Source organism: Lepidochelys kempii, chromosome 2 (assembly GCF_965140285.1).
Source record: "Lepidochelys kempii isolate rLepKem1 chromosome 2, rLepKem1.hap1, whole genome shotgun sequence".
Lineage (NCBI taxonomy): Eukaryota > Metazoa > Chordata > Testudines > Cheloniidae > Lepidochelys > Lepidochelys kempii.
The window spans coordinates 161891269-161918124 of NC_136381.1; the positions used below are offsets into that span (position 1 = coordinate 161891269).

Sequence of the window (26856 nt, forward strand, 5' to 3'; positions counted from 1 at the left end):
TCTTCATCTCAGTAAGAAATTAAAAGGGGCCCATGAGGTTCAGAATGAAAGCAAATGCAAACAAATCCCTCTTCCCAGGGGAGCCTGGTATCTCTGTGAGGTGATGCTATTTCGCCTTCTGGTTCTGCCACCTCATGAGTCTGAATTGTCCATGGAGGATGCTCCTGAGCAGGGCTAAGTAAAGTTTTTGGATGGAAACTCTTTTTTGATGGAAAATTCAGATTTGGTGACATCGAAACATTTTATCAGTTTGTTTGGTTTTGTCAAGTTCTTTAGGCCAAAAAAAAGAAAAGCCTTAAAAAAAAAAAAAAGGAAAAAACTAAATGTTTAGTTTTGGCATTTTTCTAAACAGCCATTTCAAACCAAAAAATAAAAACTTTTTTCATTTCAAAACATCCTTTACTTTTATTTTTAAAAAATTGTTTTAAAATGATTGAAGTCAAAACGAAACATTTTATTCAACCTGAAATTATTTTTTTCCTGACTTCTCAATTTGCTTAAATTTTTGAAAATTTTCAATTTTCAAAACAAATTTGTTTTGGGGTTTTTGGAATTGCTAGAGAGCCAAAAAATCTGTTATCCGCATAGCTCTGCTCTGGAGATGTTGAATGTCACTCTTCCAGACTGTCACCTGCTTGTGAGAGATTTGTACTGCAATGTCATGTCCATCAGCCATTTAATCTTTAATTAATCTCATGGTGATTTTGGGCTCCCACATGATGCCCAGAGATTGATTGACACAGACTTGGCTGAGCTGGAGGCTGTGTGTGTGTATGTTTTGTACTTCGGTTATTTTATTCATTTAAATTTGCCTTGGGATGTGGGGGTTCATGGCTCATAAACATCCCCAAATGAGGATTTCATTTAATAATTCTTCTGTTCATGATTAACATTTTGTCATGAAAAGCTGTGTTTGTGTTCAGAAATGGCAATGTTTCTTGGACAAATTTGTGAGAGCTCGCAAAAAAGTTTTTATTTTGCAATGCTTGTGAAATGAAAAATGTATATTTTCTCAGAGCTCTTCGAAAGTGATTGAAACAGAGAAAGTGAGACTATACCACACTGTAAATTCTCTATCGATAGGAAAGAATACAGCTGGAACAAGTGCCAGAACACCAGATTGTCTTTATAAAATTATCTTGCACAATGCTAAGTAACTAGTAAGTACAGAGGGAGGCTATTATAATATTTTCATGTAAAACTATGTGCTGCCTTTCACTTCATGTAATGTTTCCTTCTGACCCCTCCTTCTGACCAAATGTGAAATCTGTATGTAAGTTCATGTACATCCAAACCCTGCCCAGCTTCATGTTGGGATGCTTTAAGATTTTTGGTGATAACTGAAGTGCAGACAGAACTAGGGTGACCAGAAGTCCCAATTTTATAGGGACAGTCCTGATTTTTGGGTCTTTTTCTTATATAGGTTCCTGTTACCTGCCAACCCATCCCGATTTTTCACACTTGCTGTCTGGTCACCCTAGAAAGAACCTGGAAGATTTCCATAAAAGGGGAGATGCTACTCTATTCCATGATTTAGAAAGAAAGACCTAGAGAAACCAAGTGGGTGAGGTAATATCTTTTATTAGACCAACTCCTGCTGGTGAGAGAAACAAGATTCTTCATTGTGATGGAGTGTCTACCTCACACAAGGCTTGAAAGGTTTAAGGTGGACAGGTAGACCAATTAACTCCCCAAGCTGCACCTGGAGGAGAAGCCAGGGAGCAGGGATTGATTAAATGAGGCTTAGCTGGGCAGGATCAGGAGGGGCCTGTATAAAGCCAGGTAAATGGCAGGGGGGAACTCTGCAGTTGCTCCCTGGGAGAAGGGAGATGTGTTAGGACTATAGAGGTAGTCCACAGTTACTCCTTGGGAGGAGGGAGTTGGGAGGCTGACAAACCCAGAGATGGGGCAAGCCAGGAATGTAGGAGAAGGCTCAGGGGAAAAGCATCAAGGAAGAGGATTGCAGACCTTGGCTGCTGATTAAAGGGTCCCTGAGCTGGAACTCAGAGTAAAGAGAGTGGGCCTGGACTCCCCTACCAGCCACTGGGGCTGTGGCACATATCAGGCAGAGGACAGGATGGAACCACATATGGTGACCTGGCCAGAGGCCAAGTCATGAAGAAGAGGCTGCAGTTCCTAGAGTGATAGGGGTGCACAGGATGGGAGAGTCACAGCCAGAGGAGGGCGCAATGCCTGGCTGGAGTTAAACCCCTGGATGGCCAGGAGAAGGTACCACTAGTGGTGAGTGGATCCCATGACACTCACCAACAGAAGCTGGTCCAATAAAAGATATTACCTCACCCACCTTGTCTCTCTGATATCCTGGGACCTACATGGCTACAACTATGCTACATACAGAAAAAGGCCTAAGCATTTATCAGGTTGTGACAAGTAAGTCCATCTTGTCCTGGGTTTCATGCTAATGAAATGACACTACATTTATCTGAATAGCATTTTTGCTGTTGGTGTTTGGAATTGAGCTAGCCTCCAAACTGCCTATTGGGAACTGCCTCATTAACATGCTAATCAAACCTTGCCTTGAGATGTTGTTTAGACTCATTAAAAATGTAGAGGAGCCACTCATGATGAATGTGGTATAGAAGATTGGGGAGAAGGTCTAGAGGAGCAATTCTTCTCTAAGAAGAGAAAATCTGTATCTCAAAGGGGCCTGTTGGCACATGTTATTGACACTTGTTATTTTCTAATACCAGAAGGAAAGAGACGGGGAAAAGAAACTCTGGTATAGTTTGGATGAAACGAATCTATCCTGATTAAATTATCTACTCAAATGTCAAGGTACATTAGGCAGAGACCTTGTTCAGTGCTGAATATGTTCGTTGACTCAGTGTTAATGAGTAGATATCACTGACATTAGGCAGGATTCATTTGTGATGGCAGACATCAGCAGTAGGGAAAAGAAGAGCGTATCATCCGATGAAGTGAGCTGTAGCTCACGAAAGCTTGTGCTCAAATAAATTTGTTAGTCTCTAAGGTGCCACAAGCCCTCCTTTTCTTTTTAACTGAAGAGTGAAGATTACATATGAAGAAGTAATGCTGGCAAGCTGTAACCTGGAGCAACTCCCTGGAGTTGATCATAGAATCATAGAATATCAGGGTTGGAAGGGACCTCAGGAGGTCATCTAGTCCAACCCCCTGCTCAAAAGCAGGACCAATCCCCAATTAAATCATCCCAGCCATGGCTTTGTCAAGCCTGACCTTAAAAACTTCTAAGGAAGGAGATTCCACCACCTCCCTAGGCAACGCATTCCAGTGTTTCACCACCCTCCTAGTGAAAAAGTTTTTCCTAATATCCAACCTAAACCTCCCCCACTGCAACTTGAGACCATTACTCCTTGTCCTGTCCTCTTCTACCACTGAGAATAGTCTAGAACCATCCTCTCTGGAACCACCTCTCAGGTAGTTGAAAGCAGCTATCAAATCCCCCCTCATTCTTCTCTTCTGCAGACTAAACAATCCCAGTTCCCTCAGCCTCTCCTCATAAGTCATGTGTTCCAGACACCTAATCATTTTTGTTGCCCTTCGCTGGACTCTTTCCAATTTATCCACATCCTTCTTGTAGTGTGGGGCCCAAAACTGGACACAGTACTCCAGATGAGGCCTCACCAATGTCGAATAGAGGGGGACGATCACGTCCCTCGATCTGCTCGCTATGCCCCTACTTATACATCCCAAAATGCCATTTGCTTTCTTGGCAACAAGGGCACACTGCTGACTCATATCCAGCTTCTCGTCCACTGTCACCCCTAGGTCCTTTTCCGCAGAACTGCTGCCGAGCCATTCGGTCCCTAGTCTGGGAGGCAGTGACCATGAGTTGGTTGAGTTCAGGATCCTGACACAGGGAAGAAAGGTAAGCAGCAGGATACGGACCCTGGACTTCAGGAAAGCAGACTTCGACTCCCTCAGGGAACGGATGGGTAGGATCCCCTGGGGGACTAACATGAAGGGGAAAGGAGTCCAGGAGAGCTGGCTGTATTTCAAGGAATCCCTGTTGAGGTTACAGGGACATACCATCCCGATGTGTCGAAAGAATAGTAAATATGGCAGGCGACCAGCTTGGCTTAACGGTGAAATCCTAGCGGATCTTAAACATAAAAAAGAAGCTTACAAGAAGTGGAAGGTTGGACATATGACCAGGGAAAAGTATAAAAATATTGCTCGGGCATGTAGGAATGAAATCAGGAGGGCCAAATCACACCTGGAGCTGCAGCTAGCGAGAGATGTTAAGAGTAACAAGAAGGGTTTCTTCAGGTATGTTGGCAACAAGAAGAAAGCCAAGGAAAGTGTGGGCCCCTTAATGAATGAGGGAGGCAACCTAGTGACAGAGGATGTGGAAAAAGCTAATGTACTCAATGCTTTTTTTGCCTCTGTCTTCACTAACAAGGTCAGCTCCCAGACTGATGCGGTGGGCATCACAACATGGGGAATAGATGGCCAGCCCTCTGTGGAGAAAGAGGTGGTTAGGGACTATTTAGAAAAGCTGGACGTGCACAAGTCCATGGGGCCGGACGAGTTGCATCCGAGAGTGCTAAAGGAACTGGCGACTGTGATTGCAAAGCCATTGGCCATTATCTTTGAAAACTCGTGGCGAACGGGGGAAGTCCCGGATGACTGGAAAAAGGCTAATGTAGTACCAATCTTTAAAAAAGGGAAGAAGAAGGATCCTGGGAACTACAGGCCAGTCAGCCTCACCTCAGTCCCTGGAAAAATCATGGAGCAGGTCCTCAAAGAATCAATCCTGAAGCACTTACATGAGAGGAAAGTGATCAGGAACAGTCAGCATGGATTCACCAAGGGAAGGTCATGCCTGACTAATCTAATCGCCTTCTATGATGAGATTACTGGTTCTGTGGATGAAGGGAAAGCAGTGGATGTATTGTTTCTTGACTTTAGCAAAGCTTTTGACACGGTCTCCCACAATATTCTTGTCAGCAAGTTAAGGAAGTATGAGCTGGATGAATGCACTATAAGGTGGGTAGAAAGTTGGCTAGATTGTCGGGCTCAACGGGTAGTGATCAATGGCTCCATGTCTAGTTGGCAGCTGGTGTCAAGTGGAGTGCCCCAGGGGTCGTTCCTGGGGCCGGTTTTGTTCAATATTTTCATAAATGATCAGGAGGATGCTGTGGATTGCACTCTCAGCAAATTTGCGGATGATACTAAACTGGGAGGAGTGGTAGATACGCTGGAGGGCAGGGATAGGATACAGAGGGACCTAGACAAATTGGAGGATTGGGCCAAAAGAAATCTGATGAGGTTCAATAAGGATAAGTGCAGGGTCCTGCACTTAGGACGGAAGAACCCAATGCACAGCAGAGCCATTGATTCTGGAACAGTGCTGCAAAGTCGAGTTGGTCATAAAATAGAAGGGGAATAGCCAGCTCTACTGTGAAGCAGGGTTGAGCTTAGCACATTGGTGAGACCACATGAGGAAGCCTGCACTGTCTGTCTCTGTAACATTCTTTTATGGCCTCCATCACCATAGTGTCTGAGCCCCTCACAATCTTAATGTATTTGTCCCCAAACCACACGAAGTTAGGGAATTGCTACTATCCCCATTTTGCAGATGGTGAACCAAGGCAGAAAGACTAAGGGCTTGTCTACATTACTAGTATAGCTAAAATGGAAAGTCTCCTTATCCTGCCTAGTGCAGACAGAGCTATACAGGTATCAACAAGAACCAAAATAAGCTACATCGACATAAGACAACTTTATTCCAGTATAACTGCATCCACACTAATGTTTATACCAACATAATTTATTATTAATAAAAAAATCACTTCCCTTCTGACATAACTACACCAAAGTAACTTTTATAGTGTAGACCAGGTCTGAGTGACTTTCCAAAGGTCAACCAGGAAGTCTGCAACAGAGAAGGAATTGACCCAAAGTCTCCTGAGTCACAGACTAGCACTTTGCGTTGGGCCACTCTCCTGCCAGCATTTCTGTACTTGTTTTGTAGAGAAAGTGAACTCCACTTCCTCAGGATATCAGTGAAGTACCTTCCAAATCCCCTAAAAGGGAGATTTTTTTCAAAGGTACAAATGGCAGTCAGATGTCTAGCTCTCATTGAAATTCCATGGGAGTTCAGTGCCTCACTGCCGTTTGTGCCTTTGAAAATCTCTCTCTAAAATCACAACTGTAAAAAAAAAACAAAAAAAACCCAACCCCACCAAGGGATAGAGGTGACATGTCAGTAACATAAATACTATTAAATTCTCCATAATGATAGCTTCATGGTTCACCATTTGTAATGTAAGTAAATTACAGCTATATATATTTTAAAAAATCCACCAAGACTGAGGTTAAATTAGGCCCAAAATAAAGAATGTCCCTCATGATAAGGGACCATTCACTATTCTCTAACCTCTTAAGTCTCTAACAGTAAGAAACTCTGCCTTTGAACACTACTGAAAAACCAGCTGCTTAATAATAGTTAAGTAAAAAAATATTTGAGACACAAGGTGGGTGAGGTAATATCTTTTATTGAACCAACTTCTGTTGGTGACAGAGACCAGCTTTAGAGTTACATAGAAGCTTGAAAAAGAGCTCCGTGTGGCTCAAGAGTTTCTCTCTCTCACCAATGGAAGTTGGTCCAGAATAAAAGATATTACCTCACCCACCTTGTCTCGCTAATATCCTGTATCCACATGGTTACAACAACACTGCAAACATACATAAAATATATACAGTTTAAACAGAAAAGAACTTCTCTGACTGATTATAATAGCAGAACAGAAATAAGTGTGTATGATCCCTGACGGTGACTCATACTGCTGGTGTCCAGTTATGTCACTTTATAGTAAGACAATTGCCATCAAGGCCTGTTGTTTTTTTTAACTGCCTTCCTCTGCTGCAGAGTCTCAGTGACCTTCCCTGTGCCAGTGAAGGGATGGATACAGATCCTTGCGGTGTCCATTCATGTCCGTCAATGAGTCAGCTACAGGGCTGTGCTAGAAACTGGCCACAAGGCCACTTAGTCTCCTAACTGCCTCTTAAACCGTTCCAGTTCTTACCAGCACAGAAGCAGGTCACCAGAATTTGCATTTCATTTTATGGAAGGTGTTGTGCTGTAACTAAATCATTGAGCCAACACAAGAATGCCCAACAGTAATTACCGATTTCTATCAAATCGAGAGAGGATGCATGGGGACAGATGCTTCTTAACATGTGAACTTCTCAAAATGTGCTGAGCCAAATGGGCTTGTTATCTTGCTGCTAGCAACTCTGAGCCTTGTGTCTTGGTTTCTCTGTTTTCTGTGTTCTTTGCACTACATACAAAACAGTGAAAACTGAGGCTCTGAATCATGAACAGGCTGAAAGAGGGTTATTTCTGTCAGCGACACTTATGTTCTTGTTTTAAAACTAAGTACACCCAAACCTAGCCAAATTTTGATTTAATATCTTATTTTCTTTGGTATGTCTAAATATTATATTAAAATGAATGCAGACTATACTGTTATCTGTATTCCGTACATACCAATTAAAATAAAATAACTATGTAATAGAGTAACAGTCTATGTACACACCAGTTAAACAGTTGAAATAAGAAAGCATAAAATGGAAGTGTCTTAGAAAAGGTTTAAATTTGGATCTGTGATGAGGCAGCTGTCTAAAGGGAATGAATTCCACTGCTCAGAGGCAATCATAACAAAAACTGAATCAGCAAGTAACCTCCTTTTCAATGGTGAAAACTGTAAATAGTGGTCTTGGGACACACACTTACATATCCGAATGAAGGTCAGGGAGAAAGAGGTCTCAGGCAGAGCCAAGTCCCTCCCTATTAAGCATAAAATCAGCCAATATGAAGAATTAAGGGGAGTGTAATATAATCATGGCTGTTCTAGTCACCGAGCAGGCATGCTGCTGTGTTCTGCACCAGTTGCAGTGGTAGACATGCCCTTTGGAAGACCATCTAAAAGAAAGTTACATGAAATGAAGGAGATATTTAATGGTTCCACATTAAGAATGGCCACACTGGGTCAGACCAAAGATCCATCTAGCCCAGTATCCTGTCTTCCGAGAGTGGTCAATGCCAGGTGCCCCAGAGGGAATGAACAGAACAGGTCATCGTCAAGTGATCCGTCCCGTCGCCCATTCCTAACTTCTGGCATTAAAAGGAACTCTTTTCGTATCTATAATGCAGGTGTGTATTAAAAAAAACATTTCTAGATATAGAAGACGGATTGTAACAGCTACAAAGCAGTCATTATATTAGAGGGCATCAATAATCTACCTTTTTAAAAAAAAAACACCAAAACTATATACGTCCATAATCCAGCCTTTCAGTTAAAAAGACAAACCAAAATGGTACATAGTCCTTTTTAAAATAGGCTGTGGTGGTGTATTAGGCCAGCCCTTGTATACTTCCTTAACATCATGGGTCTGATACCAGCAACACAGGAACAAGTTAGCATTTCGACTGGGAGCCCAGCCTTATTTTACCTTGCTGAAGCCGCTGGAATTTCAGAGTTCTGACTTAAGTGGTTAATGCTGTGTGCCACATATGCCAGGCCTCCATGCAGAACACTTAGATTCTGTAACATAGCCCCTTGGTTTCTGCAACATGGGGTACTGAATTCAGCAGCAGTCTCAAAATATTACAGCATCTCCAGATAAATTATTAAATGGAGCCTCTTGCTGGATTAGAGAGAGAACTGACCTGTGCAATCAGTGAGTTTTCCTTGTTGATTACTGTGATATTAAGTTACATTTATTTTACACTGAACAATTGAAGATTTAGGAACAATGTATTTTAGGAACAATTGTATTGGTGGTACATAACTTTGTATTGCAAACTTTATTTTATTTTTTGTGGAGAGAGTGGGGGAGGCTACCGACTTTGGTAGCAGGGTAGGGGACAGTAGGACTTTTGGCAGCTAGAAAGTTTTGGAGGTGGGATGGGCGTTGGCACACAGGAGATAATTGTGGCTTTTGATAATGGGGACATGATGCATCTTCTCTTTCCTTTCTTGTAGTGGGCAGAATTGGAGATTGCTTTAGTGGGGATGGTAAACTCCTATTTCCCCAACTCAGCAATGCTTGATAGCATCCTCAAATTTGCTGCTGCTCCAGTAATGATAGATAATGTATGATGAAGCAACATGATTCTGCTAAAACAATGCTGGTAAAATAGGTGACAGTACATATGGCAGCGCTAGAATCATTAGGCTTCAGAGTTAGTTAGCTCCCCACTGTAATGAATGGGGACAGTCATGCATCAAAGCTAATGTTTTGGGCTGGCTGCAGACTTGGGCAGACATTGCTACATCAGTTACACTTGCTTCACAGTTAGTAGGTTTTCCTCACAATAAAGGCTAGAAAGGTATGGGGGGGGGGCAGCGGACGACCGTTAAAATTACATTACATTTTGTTGCCCGATTCTGTGAGGTATAATTAGCTCTGTTGGTATCTTGACCAAGCGGCATACTCTATTTTGAAAGTGCAGGCTGTAGTCTTCTCTGTTTGCTTTTGTCTCCATGCTGGACTGAAATTCCAAGGGATAGTGATACAGGGCTGGCAACAGAGGGTCAATAGAGGGATGATCCTCCATTCAAATACAAATGCCTAGACAATAGACTGCCTTCCACAGAGGGTCAATAGAGGGATGATCCTCTATTCAAATACAAATGCCTAGACAATAGACTGCCTTCCACCCAGGACAAATGGTTTGTCAGGGGAGAGGTTGCCTAGTAATGAAGTCACCTGGTAAAAATCTAGGATCCCCTGAGGAGGCTAATCTGCGAGTCACCTGACAGGGACCGGAAAGATATAAAAGCACAGGAGCTGCTCTGTTTGGTGTCTGTGACCATTTTCAGCTGCTCAGGTAGAGTGCAGCTGCTGTAGGAGTCTGATGAGGTGTGGAGGTTCTGCACACCTGAACTGAGAGGGTCATCCAAGGACTCCCAACTGAAGGGTGAGCTAGGGTGAGGGGCATTGCATTCAGGATGTTTGAGTACAGATCATACAGTAAACTCTTTGTGGATTTTGCGTGCATAAGTAAATGGTATTTTAGAATGCTGTGCAAAGAAGGCTGTATGTGGTAGGTGCTACACCATGCGCCCTTTGAAGAGGTAAACTGTGGGCCCAGAATGCTCACATGGCTGGAGTTCTAGGAGAGGGTTTGTTTAAACTATGGAGGTGTCTAAGGGACTGAGCAGTGGACTGCCTGGTTACAGCTCTTGAGAACGGGGGTGCTAGATAGAGGGTCTGCACCCTGACAGCGTTCTTTAAGGCCCCAAGGTGGGGACAGTTCTGTTCAGACTCCGGAGGATTTAAACACTTGGATGTCCCCCACAGCAATCAGGTGAGTGGTCAAAAGGGAGTGCTCACGAGTGTCACAGACCTGTGACAACTATTCACCGATATTTCTCCAGCATAACAAACAGCAGTCCAGTGTTTCTGATTCTGTTCTGCAGGCTTTTTGGAGTTTGCTCTTGTAGAACTATTTGTACACTCAGACATTGTACACTCCTTCCTATTTTGGTGTTTGTCTGTCGTATTCAGAAAAGTAGCTCATTAGTACAAAGTTAAATTAGTTTTTTTGGTTTTGTTTCTTATTCTGCTCCAATACTTACTTTTATTGTTACTCAGATTCAATTTGCAAGGAAATTTGCAGACTAATGCACCAAAAAAAACAACCACCAGAAAACCCCATCTCCTGCGGTGATGGGAAGCAAGTATTGGGCCCAAGTAGCTTTTCGTCCTAGGTCTTTCCAGTAGACGAGCTAGGCAATATAAGATCCCTCTTCTCAGGTTTCTTTTTATTGCAGGTGGTGGTGTTATATATGGGATTCCTTGTGTCTGCTCCCAAAGGGACCTATAGGAAACTAGCACAGAGAGGGAAATATGCATGGGGAGGCATGGTGTCTCTAAAGAGAAATACATTAGCAGTGGGGAACTCAACAAGGCAAAGCCTTGAGATTCCTGCACCCCCTTCCCTATGATACTACTTTCTATGGGATAAATGGAGGGCTGATGCACTAGAGCAGAGCCTGCTGATTCAGCATGGCTGCCATGCCTCAGACTTCTTGCCACATACTGAAGGAGGTTGCCTACTTTTTCATTGCTCTGTTGCATAGACATTGCTCAGAGCTTGGTTCTAGTGCACAGCCTCTGTCTTAAGCAACGCTTGCTTGGGTCTCTCGTGGTTCCATTTGTTCCCTGGTGTGACTGATTTGTATTCCCACAAACTTCCTGCTGGCTGTGCTTTCCCATTTCAATGTGATGCTCAAGTGGCTTTGTAGTTTTCCCAGCCACATGCTGCAAGAAAACTCTTGGAGGCAACCAAAACTGGCCAGGGATTTTGCCATCTCTTCCATGGGTTGACTTTGAGGGACGTATATGTCAACGGGTGCCATTAAGGGCCTGCCTTCCTTGACAATGCATATTTATTGGTTTTAAAGCAGCCCCTCCTGCCCTAAAGCAGCCAATTTGCCTGTCCGCAGAGATCCTAAAGCCTTTTCTGCACCAGCAATGTTTTGTAAAAGCCTCCCACCATTGCAATTCCGCCAGCATAACTCCAGGGCTAATATAAAGAGGCTGGCAGGGGCACTGGAATTTTTTTTTCTTACCAGATCTGTAAGGTCCAGATGACTAACTGGTTAAAAAGCCAGTTTCCAGATGGGGAGGCAGCAGGGGTCCGGGGCGATAGGGGGTATGGCTGGGGGGGACTGGGAGTCAGTGAGGACCAGGGGCGTCAAAATATAAGTTTGCCCAGGGCGCTATTTTCTCGAAGGCCAGCTCTGCCTGCTTGATCGGAGCAAATAGTTGGTAACGCACCACACTGGAGCTACTTTAGTGGCTCCATTCTTTTCTGGCAGAATTTAGACTAACTTTAAAAAAAAATCACTCTTCAGGTTGCAATTATTACCTGTCCGCTGTGAATCGATGCCGGGCTGCTTCACTGAGTTTGTAGAAAGACAGACAAATTAGAGCTCTGAGAGGTATATTCATCTGAACTGTTTGTCAACATTTCAGTGGATGTTGGGGTTATTGGTTAACATCCAATCAAGGGCTCAATACAGGAAGTGTTGAGCATCCTGATCTCAATCCAATGAAGCACTTAAACAAGTACTTAATTTCTTAAACATGCAAGTAGTCCCATTACTATCAAAACACCTACTCATTTATAGTAATAATAATAATTATGTATTTGTATTGGGGCCGTGCTTAGAGTTCCCAGTCACTGACTGGCTACTTCTCGGTAATCTTGCACAGGAAGAAGCAGCAAGATCTAGACATCCCAGGATGTGTGGGTCTAGAGTGAATGCAGAGTGTTAAAGTTAAGTATGTACTGAGGTGCTCTACTGAATCGGGGTCAGAGTTCTCAGCACCTGGCAGGATTGAATCCCAATTAGTGGAAATATCTAACTTCTGGTGTTCTGTGGGCAGAGATTTTGTAGTGTGCCAGCCCAGACCCTTGTCTAACATTAGTTCCCTTTCAGCTGGAGAGACAGCACTACAATATAAAATGGACAGTTTGATAGCACAGGAAAAGAGAGATCAGTGCTACTTGAGAAAACCCTGCTAGCCAGCCATGTCTCAGCTGTTCATTTACTGTATAGGTGAAACTATTCCAAAATAGTATCCGCTTCCTAATCACCATTATTAGACTGGTTCCCTTCCCCCACCATTTATGCAGTCATTTGAAGAGCCATAGAGTAAACATTTATCCACTTTACTGTCTCTCTTTCTACCCTTCAATGGCTCTTTGGGCGTATGATTTGAAGTATATTTTCATTGTGGCACAACACTACAGCCAGCTATAAAATACAGCAATAATGGGATCTCTGCACTCAAATTCCATGCACCACTTTTGAAAATACACTTCATATTCTGTGACTAAATCATTTCCTGGATGTCTCATACAGAGCATTCTCTCTGTTGTCATGGGTCTGGAGACTGTAGTCAACCTGGCAATGATGGGATTCATTATGTATCGATACTACAGATAGGCATAGGCCCCAAAGTTCAGATCCAGATGACAACTTCCTGAGGTTTTGATTCAGCCCAGTATAGGTATAAGGTTAGCTGTGAATTTTAGATTGGGTCTGAATCTATGCCCACATTTTCTAAATTTCAATCCTTGGGTTAAAATCTGGGCCATCCCTAACTGATAAATAATTGAAAAACAACCCCCCCCAAACATTACTTCAAACCGCTTTGCCTTCCCATTGTAAAAGGCTGGCTCAATAATAGACTATTGTAGTCAACATTTAAATACAATTATGTTTCTGGGAATTGAATCAACCAGGTTGGCCTTTTATTCTGACAAAATGTCTGGGTGACTTTCCCCCTCTGTATGTTTGGTAACCTGCACCCTGCCAAAATAGTTATTGCACAGTCATGACAAAAATGAGAACTCAGACATACATTATGGATGAAAAATGGGAACCATTTATACACACACAGTCTTCCTGTCTTCTTCAATAAGTAACAACTTGCCATCATAATGAGCACTTACAGTCAATTATGTTTCCAGGTATTACTATTCTGATAAAGTTAATAGTCCAAAAAAAGACAAAGAAAGTGTCATTTACAGCTGACTGATCTTCAGACTGATTTAAAAGTATCCTTTTAATAATCTCATATAATGGTAGCTCCATGACATCCGCCAGCTACACTATTATGCCGGTGGTGGTGGGGGAATTATCATTATCAGTAGCCAGCAAAAGTAAAAAATTCCATATGCTGATTCTTTCTTCTAGTTCAAGACTGATTGACTCTTATAGACATAAAACACCAGGAAGCCTGAACTATAATTTTAAATGTTTATGCAAATGGAATAAACACAGTCAAGGAGTTCAGGAAAGGCAAAATATGATAAAGCAATAAAAACATAAATATAGCCAATCCTAAACCAAATAGAAGCAAAACAAAGAGTTAAGTAGGAAGAATCAGAATAATGTCTTAGATAAACAAGAACAATAAGTACTTGTTGGCTTCTGAGAAGTGCAGGCTATGCACAGGAACTCAAAACTTCCATGAAATCAGTGTCTCCCTCAAAGGCCCCAAATATTAGGGTTTTGAGTAGATACAAAACAATCTTAGGTATTTCTAGATTTATAGATTCTAAAACTAGAAGGGACCATTGTAATCATTTAGTCTGGCCTCCTGGATAACATGGGCCATGGAACAAGTAATTCTGAGAGCTATCTTTTAGGAAAAACATCAAATCTCGATTTTAAAAATTGTCAGTGATGGAGAATCCACCACAACTGTTGATAAATTGTTCCAGTGGTTAATCTATGCCTTATTTCCAGTCTAAATTTGTCTAGTTTCAGCTTCTAGCCATTGATTGTATCTTTCTCTACTAGATTCAAGAACGCATTATTAAATATTTGTTTCCCATGCAAGTACAGATAAAGTATAATCAAGTCACTCCTTAATCTTCTCTTTGTTAGACTTGAGGAGTTCAATCTAGTTAATTTATCGCTTTCAGGAATGTTTTCTAAAGTGATCACTCTCCTTACAATGTGTATGATAATCAAGGTGGGCCATTTCCAGCACAAATCCAGAGTTTAACCAGAACATCGGGGGGGGGGGGGGGGAGGGGAAGAGGGGAGGGTAGGAAAAAACAAGGGGAAATAGGTTACCTTGCATAATGACTTAGCCACTCCCAGTCTCTATTCAAGCCTAAGTTAATTGTATCCAATTTGCAAATGAATTCCAATTTAACAGTCTCTCGCTGGAGTCTGATTTTGAAGTTTTTTTGTTGTAATATTGCAACTTTCATGTCTGTAATCGCGTGACCAGAGAGATTGAAGTGTTTTCCGACTGGGTTTATGAATGTTATAGTTCTTGACATCTGATTTGTATCCATTTATTCTTTTACGTAGAGACTGTCCAATTTGACCAATTTGGCCAATGGCAGAGGGACATTGCTGGCACATGATGGCATATATCACATTGGTGGATGTGCAGGTGAATGAGCCTCTGATAGTGCGGCTGATGTTATTAGGCCCTGTGATGGTGTCCCCTGAATAAATATGTGGGCACAGTTGGCAACGGGCTTTGTTGCAAGGATAGGTTCCGGGGTTAGTGGTTCTATTGTGTGGTATGTGGTTGCTGGTAAGTATTTGCTTCAGGTTGGGGGGCTGTCTGAAGGCAAGGACTGGCCTGTCTCCCAAGATTTGTGAGAGTGTTGGGTCATCCTTCAGGATAGGTTGTAGATCCTTAATAATGCATTGGAGGGGTTTTAGTTGGGGGCTGAAGGTGACGGCTAGTGGCGTTTCTTTGTTAGGCCTGTCCTGTAGTAGGTGACTTCTGGGAACTCTTCTGGCTCTATCAATCTGTTTCTTCACTTCTGCAGGTGGGTATTCTAGTTGTAAGAATGCTTGATAGAGATCTTGTAGGTGTTTGTCTCTGTCTGAGGGGTTGGAGCAAATGCAGTTGTATCGCAGAGCTTGGCTGTAGACAATGGATCGTGTGGTGTGGTCAGGGTGAAAGCTGGAGGCATGTAGGTAGGAATAGCGGTCAGTAGGTTTATATGACCATCGTTCATTAGCACTGTAGTGTCCAGGAAGTGGATCTCAATGCCCCTCTGCCATGTACATTGGTCAAACTGGACAGTCTCTACGTAAAAGAATAAATGGACACAAATCAGATGTCAAGAATTATAACATTCATAAACCAGTCGGAAAACACTTCAATCTCTCTGGTCACGCGATTACAGACATGAAAGTTGCGATATTACAACAAAAAAAACTTCAAAACCAGACTCCAGCGAGAGACTGTTGAATTGGAATTCATTTGCAAATTGGATACAATTAATTTAGGCTTGAATAGAGACTGGGAGTGGCTAAGTCTTTATGCAAGGTAACCTATTTTCCCTTGTTTTTTCCTACCCTCCCCCCCTCCCCCGATGTTCTTGTTAAACCCTGGATTTGTGCTGGAAATGGCCCACCTTGATTATCATACACATTGTAAGGAGAGTGATCACTTTAGATAAGCTATTACCAGCAGGAGAGTGGGGTGGGGGGAGAGAAAACCTTTTGTAGTGGTAAACACCCATTTTTTCATGCTTTGTGTGTAGAAAAAGATCTTGTGCACTTTCCACAATATGCATCCGATGAAGTGAGCTGTAGCTCACGAAAGCTTATGCTCAAATAAATTGGTTAGTCTTTAAGGTGCCACAAGTATTCCTTTTCTTTTTGCGAATACAGACTAACACGGCTGTTACTCTGAAACCAGTGTTTATACAGTATTTCTGGAACAGAAAGATCTCAGATGTATTATTGCAATATTTCAAGGACTTAATAGCTGCCGATGCCACTCCACCTTTGCCATTGGCATGGAAAAGCATGCAAATAGTTGGAGCCAGAGCAGGGAAAGTGATTTCCAGTAGATTGTGAATAATCTCCCAAAGGCAGTGGTGGAAGCCGCGTCACTAGGCACATATAAAGTTAGTCTAGACCAGTGTTTCTCAACCACCAGTTTGTGGACCAGCACCAGTTCCTGGGATCTCCCTGGCATAGTTTAGGAAGGTAGCAAGCTGATCTCTGGTATCAAAAAAGATTGAGAAACACTGGTCTAGACCAAGCACTGGTAAACATATAATATGGAACAACCTTGCACTGGCATAGAGATGGAATAGATGACATAGTAGGTCTTAACCTCTCTAGATTCTCTAATTTTAGGAAAGTTTGTGGGCAAGTAAATCCACTTTGTAGTTTTTCTGTTTTTGCCTTCAGAGAGAAGAGGACAAGGGAAAATAAATTCCCAAGATATTGGTAAATTGGCAGTAATGTAGGTTTGTGATAAATTTTAGACCCTAACAGCTGCCTTCAATGTTAATAGTATGCAGTCATTCTACATATCTCTTGGTTGTTAATCCAAAACTTTGGCTTGTTTTGTAAAATCAAAGGTCTACTGACAAATTTTGAAATTGAAACCACTTTGGTTTGGCCCATCTCTAAGAATAGCTATGAGCACTTGAGATCTTTGCATGAAACACAGGTCTAAAGTTTCCCCACCCATCCCGCAGCTGTCATTACATAGCAGCTCTTTCACTCCCACCCCTTGGTTGTTTTCTGCGTCTCTGTTGGTCCCAGAGATTTTGGCCATTAGCTTACACTCCATTCTTTTGGTCAGTTCCCATTCTGAATTTGGCAAGCTCTCTCTTTTTTTTTTTTTACAGGATTCTGGTCAGAACTTGGCTAAGTGTTTCTTCCTTTTTCAGCTAGGAGGCTTACTATAAGGGAACACAATAGAATCAATTATCCCCATCTCCACCTACTCAGGTTCCCTAAAGCATTCCTGGCCACTGGAGGCCTGGAAAGCACTACAGCTGTCAGGATGACGACCTTCCAGCACAGTACTGCAGTAGGCCAACATCAGGTCAACTTGGCTTAAAAAAAATTCGTATCAGTCACTTGGTACTAAGTACTGCACAAAATGTTTAAATTCTCAAGTACTGTTGACTAAAAAAGACATGCTGAAATAACTTCCTGTTAGGTGTTCTGCATTTGCAGTTGTGGAACTGTCTACAGCACACAACACAGTGAGGATTCTGGTTCTTTCAGCAGCTTGTGTGTCATTAAATAAGCAACTATGAAAAAGCAGGATCTCTCTTTGCATTTGTCACAAAATCTGTTTAGGATTGTGTTGCTTCACATTAGGGGCTATGGCATAAGACCTGACATAAATTGATGTGACCCAGCACAACATACCTCTTTCAATACATTACATCAATAATTGAAAAATCTTTGTCCCTATTGCAGTTTATTTTGGGCTTCCTAATGGTCATAATGGATATTTTGAGCTGCATTCTAATCTCACTAGCACTGGTATAAATCATGAGTAATTCCACTGAAGTCTCAGTGGACTTAAACCAGTGTAGAACTGGTGTAAGTAAGATCATAATCAGGCCCATCATTTCCACTTGTATTCTAAAGCCTCCAGAAAATGTGTTTAGAGAAGATAATGCCTGTTATAGTCTATTCTTCAGGTGAGAACTCTCTGTAACTGAGTGAAACCCCATCCGTCTTGTACTGTCCCTAGAGGACAGCATTGCCTGGAATGTTACTGCTAGAAATGGGCCTGAGCTTCAAAATCTGAATTTGAATTCAGACCTTGATTTGAAGTGCTCCCAAATTTCTGGGGTATTTGTATCTGACTGTGGACTCACTGCTCAGTAAAAAGAGGCTCAACTGCAAAAATCTGAAATAGATCTGGGTTTGCATTCTGACACACCCATCACACTCAGTTTGGTTTTGGATCTTTGATTTATAAGACCTCCATGGGGTCATTGTTTCCATCACAGCAACATCATCTTTGTAATGTATATGGGGAGTCACTTCTGGGCATAACAACAAAAATGTGGTAGTGTCCAAAGAGTCAGATAAAAAGGATTGAATATTAAACTCTTCACATAACTCCTGGCCTGAGAGTAACTGTACCGATTATGAAGGAATCTGGATTTTCCTGAAACACTAGTTACTGCCCTCCTGCATTCAGATAAAGAAGTATGTGCTGCTGAACTATAATAGAACCCATTGAAAAAATTACTTCAAAATAAAATGGAAATTGGGAGAAATTAATATTGCAGTGTTATCCAAACATGAAGAGTCTCATCATTATTCTGCAAAAATTAGAACGGCTGCATGAAATTAAATTAACTTCAGTCATCAGCATTTTCTCTTTCAATTCATCACTTCACAGGATGCCATTTCTGGAACACAGAAGTGTTTGAAAATAGGGGATTAGAATGGAAGTGCCTTCTCAGCCTTAGTCACCACAATGTTAGAGAATCAGCCAATTTTCTCTTTGAAATGAATAAGTAAAAAGTGGTTGATCATAGGATGGTTGTTCTCCAGAGAGATATGTAAACTGTTGTACTCACTAGCCATACTCCGAGTACTCAAATTCTATGTCATAGTAAACTGTGTGTGTAATATGTAGAAAATGTCTTTTGTCTGAGGGAGTTATCTGTCTAGAAAGGCTTCTGAGCTCCTAGCACCAAAGGCTGGAACTCATTAGTGGCCAAATTTTGTAAAAGATTGAAGCTTGCTTGCTCATGCAAAACATTTGTCTAAATATATGTGCTCAAATAGTCTTGTATGCACTCATGTCAGATATTTGCACATGCAAACAGAACTTTGTGCACAGAACTATGTGGAAATCATGCACAGGTATGAGAGGTAAGTTGTGTATGTGGGCCTCCATTTTCACCTCTTAACATTTTTGCTCTTGGGTGGTAGAGTTTTACCGCAATGTGAATCCATGATTTATAATCTTAGCTTCAGTTTTGACTTTTCTGTCTTACCGGGGATTTTTACTAGGCTTTTCTAGCTTGTGAAATTTATCACAAAGGTCCAAATATTTATTATTCTTCACATTTCACACAGTGCATTGTCTATTTTTGGTAGCGGCAAATAGCTGGATTTTTTTTTAATGTAGGAATAGGGTTTTTTTTTCCTCTCCACATTCTCCCATGGTTTATTTACAACACATTCTAGAGGTCACTGTGACCTACTAGTAATGGGAACAAGGTGACCCAGCAGCCCTTCCTGCCTTAACAAGTAAAAGTCCTGAAGTCACTGCCAAATCTGAGTTCCACCTACCTGCTCTGCAACATATGTTGCCCTGTTGCCAAAGGCAATGAGTTGTTGTTCTGCTTCATGTGCACGTGAGAGGGATTTATTTTGACAAGACGTATGCTTACTTGTTGACATCAGATCAGCTTTTTAATAATTGTAACTAAAAAATAAATCCAAAGAACTAATAGTTGCACCTTGCCTCCTTGATGCTTAAGCAAGCCTGTACCTAACTACAGACATGTTAAATGTGGGACTGAGAATGTCAGAGCCAGAAATAGAAAGGAAAAAGAGAGAGATGGCATTATTCAGCCATTTAACAGCTCTTCTTGCCCCATTTTTGGCAAGCACACTGCAAACTGTCTCATTCAGACACTATCAGGGCCACATTCTTAAGTGTCTCAAACCAGCTTCTAATCTTATTACCACAATTGTGATGGCAGGAGTGATAAAATTTAGCTAGCTAACTAATTTGTCAGCACAAATGTTGTTGTTCTCTCAGAGCAGGTAGTTAGATATCTAAATCTTATCATTTGGGCCTGTGCCTGCTGCAGACTCAAATATAGAGGTGGTTTCTGAAAGTTTAGTCCAAAAAAGACTTTCTGGGTCAAGTTTCCCCTTGAATATAAATCTATTCTAGGATTTAATTAAATTAAAATCCATTACTCAATCTCCCTGTTGTGTTTCACAATCCCTGGATTGCCTCTATCATCTTTATATTTTCATTCAAGACTCAGGATATCATTGCTTTTGGCAACCACTGTGGTTTAAATGCATGTTTTGACATCCTCTGAGGTTGTTTGTGGATGGATTACCTGTAACCATTTGTTTTGATAATTTTGACTTTTACTGTGCCTTCCAGGGGGTGGGGGTGGAAGTGGATCTGATTATAGTAGATGTTCTAATGGAACATGCCTGTCACATCATATAATTGACCATGATTTTACTGAGTAGGCACATCATAACAGTGAACATTATGTACAATGCTGATAACTTATTTTGTCAGGGCACAAATAAGATATCCACTAACGGGAAAGTAAGAGCCTGACTGTGTCTTAAAATGTGTGATAAGTGATGAAATTCGGCAGGAAAACCTAGAGAATCTTTTATTTCTTTTTGGAAACCATCAAATGAAGATCTGATGAACCAGCACCTCTTCCAAAGTTTCAGTCCTAGGACATACCCTATTAGAGAAGTACTTGATTGGAGCAGCTGCACATGGCAGATATTTGGAGATGCGCAAGCATATAGGTCAAGTAGTTTACTGCCTATTACACACTCTGCCAGCCATAGACACTGCCATCCTTTTCTGCCATTCCCCGAAGAACCATCTTTGGAAGGTAGAATTTATGAGAAAGACACGGTAACATTGAGTGGTCACCATGGAGTTGTCACTTTCTGGGATGTTGTAACATTATGCCAGTAGGAGTGTTTACAGCTGGGATGAGTATCTGGCTAGAGTCCAGAAGTCTTTCCAAAAGATCCAGTTGTATGGACTTTACAGTAAATAATTAAAACATTCTATTGATTTTAAAAAATAAGATCCATTAATATTGAGCAGACTGCTAGCGATGGGCCTAGATAGGTGAAGGAAGGGGATAAAAGATGCAGGAGGAAGGAAATGACGTCTTGCTTCCAAACAATTCTGAGATCATGAGGATCGTATGTTAGGGAAGAGGTGGACAGAGGCTGGGAAAGGATGGTTTTCAAGAGAGAATGAGGGTTTCACACTGGAGATTTAACTCTGCATCAGCTGTGAGCTTTCTATTTCACATGCTGCTTGTTCACACATTAACACTGCCCAGCCATGCTGTAATCCTGCTGCATGGCAAGGAAGCTACCACACCCTGAGGGATAGGGTGGATGCCAAGTTAGCTTATCTCACGGTTTATGAACCCATTGCAACTGCAATGAAAGTGCACACCCATGGTTAGTCACAACAATCTACAGATTATGGCTAAGGATATTATTTAGCCTGGGAGGTCAAAGATTCCAGGACTCTACCAGACCACCGTGACTTCTTCGGCTTTAGCTGTAAGTGGCTGCAGCCGGAGCAAGGGCTGGTTACCTGCTGGTGGGGATGGAGCCAGGGCTCTGCTCCCCACAGCGGTGGGGCTCAGAATGTCAGTCTCCCTACCCTCCCCAGGGTGAGGATCTAGCTGTCAGTCCCCTCCCCCTGCTCACCCACCCCACCCCTGTTATTTTTAGTAAGTCTCAGACAGGTCAAGACTCTTGTGAATTTTTGTTTATTGTCTGCAACCTGTCCATGACTTTTACTAAAACTCACCATGACAAAATCTTAGCCTTAATGATGGCTCACCAATCCCTTCCCACAAGCCCTCTGGGCACCTAATCTTGCATAATATGTCATCTACCTGTGCTCTAATCAGTGATGAGCTGCCAAAATCTTAACAACGGGTTCCCTCCTCACCCCACAAGGGGGTCGTTGCCCACCCCCGCCCCCCGGGACTCCTGCCCCATCCACCCCCTTCCCCTGTCCCCTGACTGCCCCCATAACCGGGCAGGAGGGTCTCATGGGCCACTGTAGTGGGTGCCCACCCCACCCCTAAAAGCCAGAGGGACCTGCCGGGGGGTGAGGTGGGGAATCCTGGTGGTGCTTACCTGGGGCAGCTCCCAGGAAGCATCCGGCAGGTCCCTCTGGCTCCTAGGGGTGGGGGAGCGTAGCTAGGGGGGGAAGAGAGGGAGTGGCTGCTCCCCCCACTGATCACATCAAAAGTGGTGCCTTAGGCGCCGACTCCCTGGGTGCTCCGGGGCTGGAGCACCCATGGGCAAAATTTGATGGGTGCAGAGCACCCACCGGCAGCTCCCCACCTGGCCCCAGCTCACCTCCGCTCCACCTCCGCCTCCTCCCCTAAATGCACCGCCCCGCTCTGTTTCTCCGCGCCCCCCTCCCACCCCGCTTCCCACGAATCAGCTGTTCAGCGGGAAGCCAGGGAAGGCTGAGAAGCCGGCGATGGCTTCCTGCTCAGGCCGAGGGAGGTGGAGGTGAGCTGGGGTGGGGAGCGGTTCCCTTATGCTCCTCCCCCCCAACAGGTTACCTGCTGCAGCGCGGGCAGCCCTCCTCGCGCCCCCCCGCCTCCGCTCCGCCTCCTCCTCCTCCCCTGAACACACCGCCCCGCTCTGCTTCTCTGCGCCCCCCCGCCAGGCTTCCTGCAAATCAGCTGTTCGGCAGGAAGCCAGGGAGGGCTGAGAAGCAGGTTGCAGCTTCCAGCTCAGGCCGAGGGTGGCAGAGGTGAGCTGGGATGGGGAGCGGTGTCCCCCACCCCCGTTACCTGCTGCGGTGAGGGCGGCCCTCCTCGCGCCCCCCACCCAACCCGAGCTCACCTCCGCTCTGCCTTCCTGGGCCTGAGCCCGAAGCCACCGCTTGCTTCTCAGCCCGCCCCGGCTTCCCGCGCGAACAGCTGATTCGTGGAAAGCCGGGTTGGGGGGGGCGCGGAGAAGCGGAGCGGGGCGGCGTGTTCAGGGAAGGAGGTGGAGGCAGAGTGGAGGCGAGCTGGGGCTGGGGGTGGGGCGGGGAGCTGCTGGTGGGTGTTATGCACCCACCAAATTTTCCTCTTGGGTGTTCCAGGGCTGGAGCACCCATGGAGTCGGCGCTTAAGGCGCCACTTTGGGCCGGTTAAATTTAGAAGCCCTTTTAGAACCAGTTGTCCCTCACGGAACAACCGGTTCTAAAACGGCTTCTAAATTTAACAACCGGTTCTAGCGAACTGGTGTGAACCAGCTCCAGCTCACCTCTGGCTCTAATCCCTGTCTGGAAGTTGCCTGCTTTCATACGCCTCAGCTCAGAGTCCTTGATCCAATGTTGCATGCAGTTTTCTCCAGCTTTGATTATGTCCTGTCTCCAGTACAACAGAAGACTGCCTGGTAAAAAACCCGTGTATTGGCATGCAGCCATCTGGCTGGAGGTTGACGCAGAGGCTGAGAAATCTGAGGTGCTAGTACGATAGGGTCTATTTTGGCCAGTGCTGTGGATTGAACTGGGGGGCCCAGCTCTCGAAAGTTAGGAGTTTCCTCATCTTGAGCTTAGGAGTCAAGCTCAAGAGCTGGGGTTTTAACAGACTTACTGTGCCTGATCCACAGAAGAAGAATGGGATGAATAACACATGCTGACTGGTGGTAGCAGTATTGGTATAACTAAACCCTACCAGAGAGAACCTGTATTCTTACCCTCTCTTGTTGGAACCCTTCCTTGATTTGTAAATAACCCTGTTGGACTCTAGGGATTACTTTAAGTCAAATGTTCAAAACATGGAATTTTCATTCTGCTGGAAATTTTTGACCTTTTGAAATTGAGTTTCCATTCTGTATCAGAGCAGAAAATCTTAATATGGGGTTGGGAGTGGAAATCACAGGATGAAGTTATGAAAAATTTAGAATAAGAAATGTTTTATTAAAAAAAACCCAAATACCTTTTGGCCTAAATGAAACAAAACTTGTCATTTTGAACCGTCATTTTGGCTCATTTTGAAATGTTATTTCCTTGCATTTTTGTCAAAACAAAAACATTGGCATTTAATTTAGAAATGTTTTGCAATTACAATGTTTGTTTCAATGTCTCTTATCAGAAATTTTTTTGTCTGGATCAACATTTTTCTGCAAAAACCTTCAGTTTTGATTAAACCATATTTATCTACAGGAAAAATTTGACTAGCTCTACTATTAAGCTCTAGACCTGGCTGAAGAGTCTGGTTCCTGGGTGAATGTCTCTGTGATGGGGTCTCTACGCCATACAAGGCTTGAACAGGTAAAATAGGCCAATTAACCTACAGGCTGAACAGGGAGGGGAGCCAAGGCCTAATGGTTGATGAAGCCTGCTGGGATAGGTTATAAAGCGAGGAAGTTGGTGGTAAGAGGAGGGCTGCAGTGAAAAGCTCTGCAGGCATTCCCTAGAGAGGAGAGGGAGTTGGCTAGGTACAAAGAGGAGGTCTAGAGGGAGACTAAGCTCTAGGATCCTGCTTTGGACTACATACGCTGGCAAACACCCACAGGGTGAAGTAGCCACAGGGAGTAGAGGAAGCTCCAGTGGTAACTCAGAGGGGGGGCACAAAATAGGAAAGAAAGGTAGAAAAGAGCGCAGGGAAACAGCAACAAGGTCAGAGCTTGAGCCGATCATGATTGCTGGGCATAGGGTCGCTGGGCTGTAACCCAGAGTAGTGGACAGGCCCAGGGTCCCCTACCAGCCTCTGGGGAAAGTGACACAGCCTGGGCAGTGGCTCAGAAGACTGCCGAGACAGTTTGTCCTGAGGGACTTTCTTACCCCAGAAAAGGAGGACTGTAGTGACTTGACCCTCAAAGAGGGAGCAACCTGAGACCACAGAGCAAACAACCAAAGGAGGGGGCATCTGACTGGTTGAGAGCTAATCCCCAGATGAGCCACAAGGAGGCACCCCAGAGGTGAGTACTAAACCGCTTGACAGTCTCTCAATGAGATATAGTGCCCATCACATAGCAGCAACCGTGATACAACCATCTTTTTCTGATGTATTTGCAAACACCAAAGAGATTAATAGATATAGATGTTTGCCAGAGAGTGGCTGTGCTCAGGCTGTTTGCATTCCCATAGTTCTTCAAAACAGTTAGAATGTGTACTCTCTCATATAGTGGCATCAGCTATGACATGTTATCATTTTGCTCTTGTGTTGCTATTCTAGCGCTCCTCCTGCAAGTGCCACTTTGTTTCCAATTAATGGTTGTTGAGGAAATCATGGCTCATGTGGCACAAAGGGTGCAAGCACTTTCAAAGGAAGTTGAGTCTCTTTTTAACCAAGCCAACCACCATCTGATATTAGAGCCCTAATACTAATGATAAAAGCTTAAACAAGAAGAGCTTTAGTTATCCAGAGAAACTGGATTTAAAAAAGAAATCTACTAGATTAGAACATTGAGTTTTTCATTTTCTCTGGTTACATTCTTGTCTGCATTTTGCAATTAAAGGAATATGCATCTCTCATGGTGGTGGAGTGAAACTGAATGGTAATCTGAAAATAAGGAAGTAATATGAATACTTTCTCTAGTTTTAATCTTGTAAGTGACAGCTAGCTCAACTCAAAATTCACCTCTTCCCTTTCGGTTGCTTAATGAGGTGTTAGGAAAACACACAACCTGTTGCAATGTGTATAATGCAGCGTCTCTTCAAATGCAATTCTAATGTATAATATTGGCCTCCTGGGGTCCCACATTTTCTTTAGACTTGAATTCCAGATTAAATGTGCTCAGTTTGCAAGTAAAATGATCAGTCCAATAGCTAGCCACTTTGAAGTGTGGAGGATGTTAGAAAATGCGGAACAGCAGAAAGGAGGGAGATCCAAGGATCCTCCCTTGGAAAATGTTGAAATACCAGGTACAACTTCTTCCATTTTAGGTTTAAATATTTCAAAACAAAGGGCTAGATTATGTCTTAAAGCTACAGTCTTCGGCAGAGAGAGTGTTGAGGAGCCATATTGTAGTAGGAATCATGCTAGAGCAACATTTCAGCTTACTTGGGGGAGGGTGTAGTGTGCATTCCTCTCCATTCCTTTCTAACTCTGCTGGCCAGGGTAAAAAGATGCCCCCACCTCTAACTTTTAACCTCTCACTCCAGTGGCAATGCTAGCTATGGACTGTGCCCAAACCATAGCCATGCTGTAGATGCTTCCTCCTCACAATCTGCTCCTGTCATAAACATACAGCTAAGGGCAGCATAAAATCCCTCCTTTACCTGTAAAGGGTTAAGAAACTGAAATAACCTGGTTGGCACCTGACCAGAAGGACCAATGGGGAAAGAAGATACTTTCAAATTGGGGGGGTGAGGGGAAGGGGAGTTTTTGTTTGTGCTCTTGGGACAGAGAGGGACCGGGGCAGGAAATACCGTCTCCTAAAACTCTATTTGCAATAAGCATCCAAGATTACAAAAGTAAGTAATAGCAAATGCATTAGCTTATCTTTTGTTTTAGCTTGTGAATTTTCTCTATGCTAAGAGGGAGGTTTATTCCTGTGTTTTCTGTAACTTTGAAGTTTTGCCTAGAGGGGAATCCTCTGTGTTTTAAATCTTATTACCCTGTAAAATTACCTTCCATCCTGATTTTACAGAAGGTGCTTCTTTTACTTTTTTCTTTAGTATAAAGTTCTGCTTTTAAGGACCTGATTGGTTTTTAGTGTCCTAAAAACCCAAAAGTCTGGTCTGTGCTCACGTTGTTTACCTATTTGGTTGGTATATTATTCTCAAGCCTCTCCATGAAAGGGGGTGAAGGGGCTTGGGGGGATATTTTGGGGAAACAGGAACTCCAAGTGGTCCTTTTCCTGA

At 43.2% G+C, this 26856-nt stretch overlaps 1 protein-coding gene and 1 long non-coding RNA gene across 4 annotated transcripts in view; one reads left to right on the plus strand and one right to left on the minus strand.

Annotated features, from left to right (window-relative positions):
- LOC144930222 (uncharacterized) overlaps positions 1-26856 on the minus strand; it is a 264343-nt gene that overhangs the window by 182861 nt on the left and 54626 nt on the right. The gene's annotated exons all lie outside the window — the stretch shown is intronic.
- The window catches only part of LOC144930221 (uncharacterized), a 453637-nt gene that overhangs the window by 130167 nt on the left and 296614 nt on the right, over positions 1-26856 (plus strand). The window contains exon 3 of one of the 3 annotated variants that reach the window (XM_078851665.1): positions 24211-24968. The exons of the other annotated variants lie outside the window; for them this stretch is intronic. Within the exon in view, the coding sequence (XP_078707791.1) occupies positions 24943-24968 (26 nt within the window). The 5' untranslated portion in view covers positions 24211-24942. The remainder of the gene's footprint in view (positions 1-24210; positions 24969-26856) is intronic. 3 annotated transcript variants of the gene reach the window in all.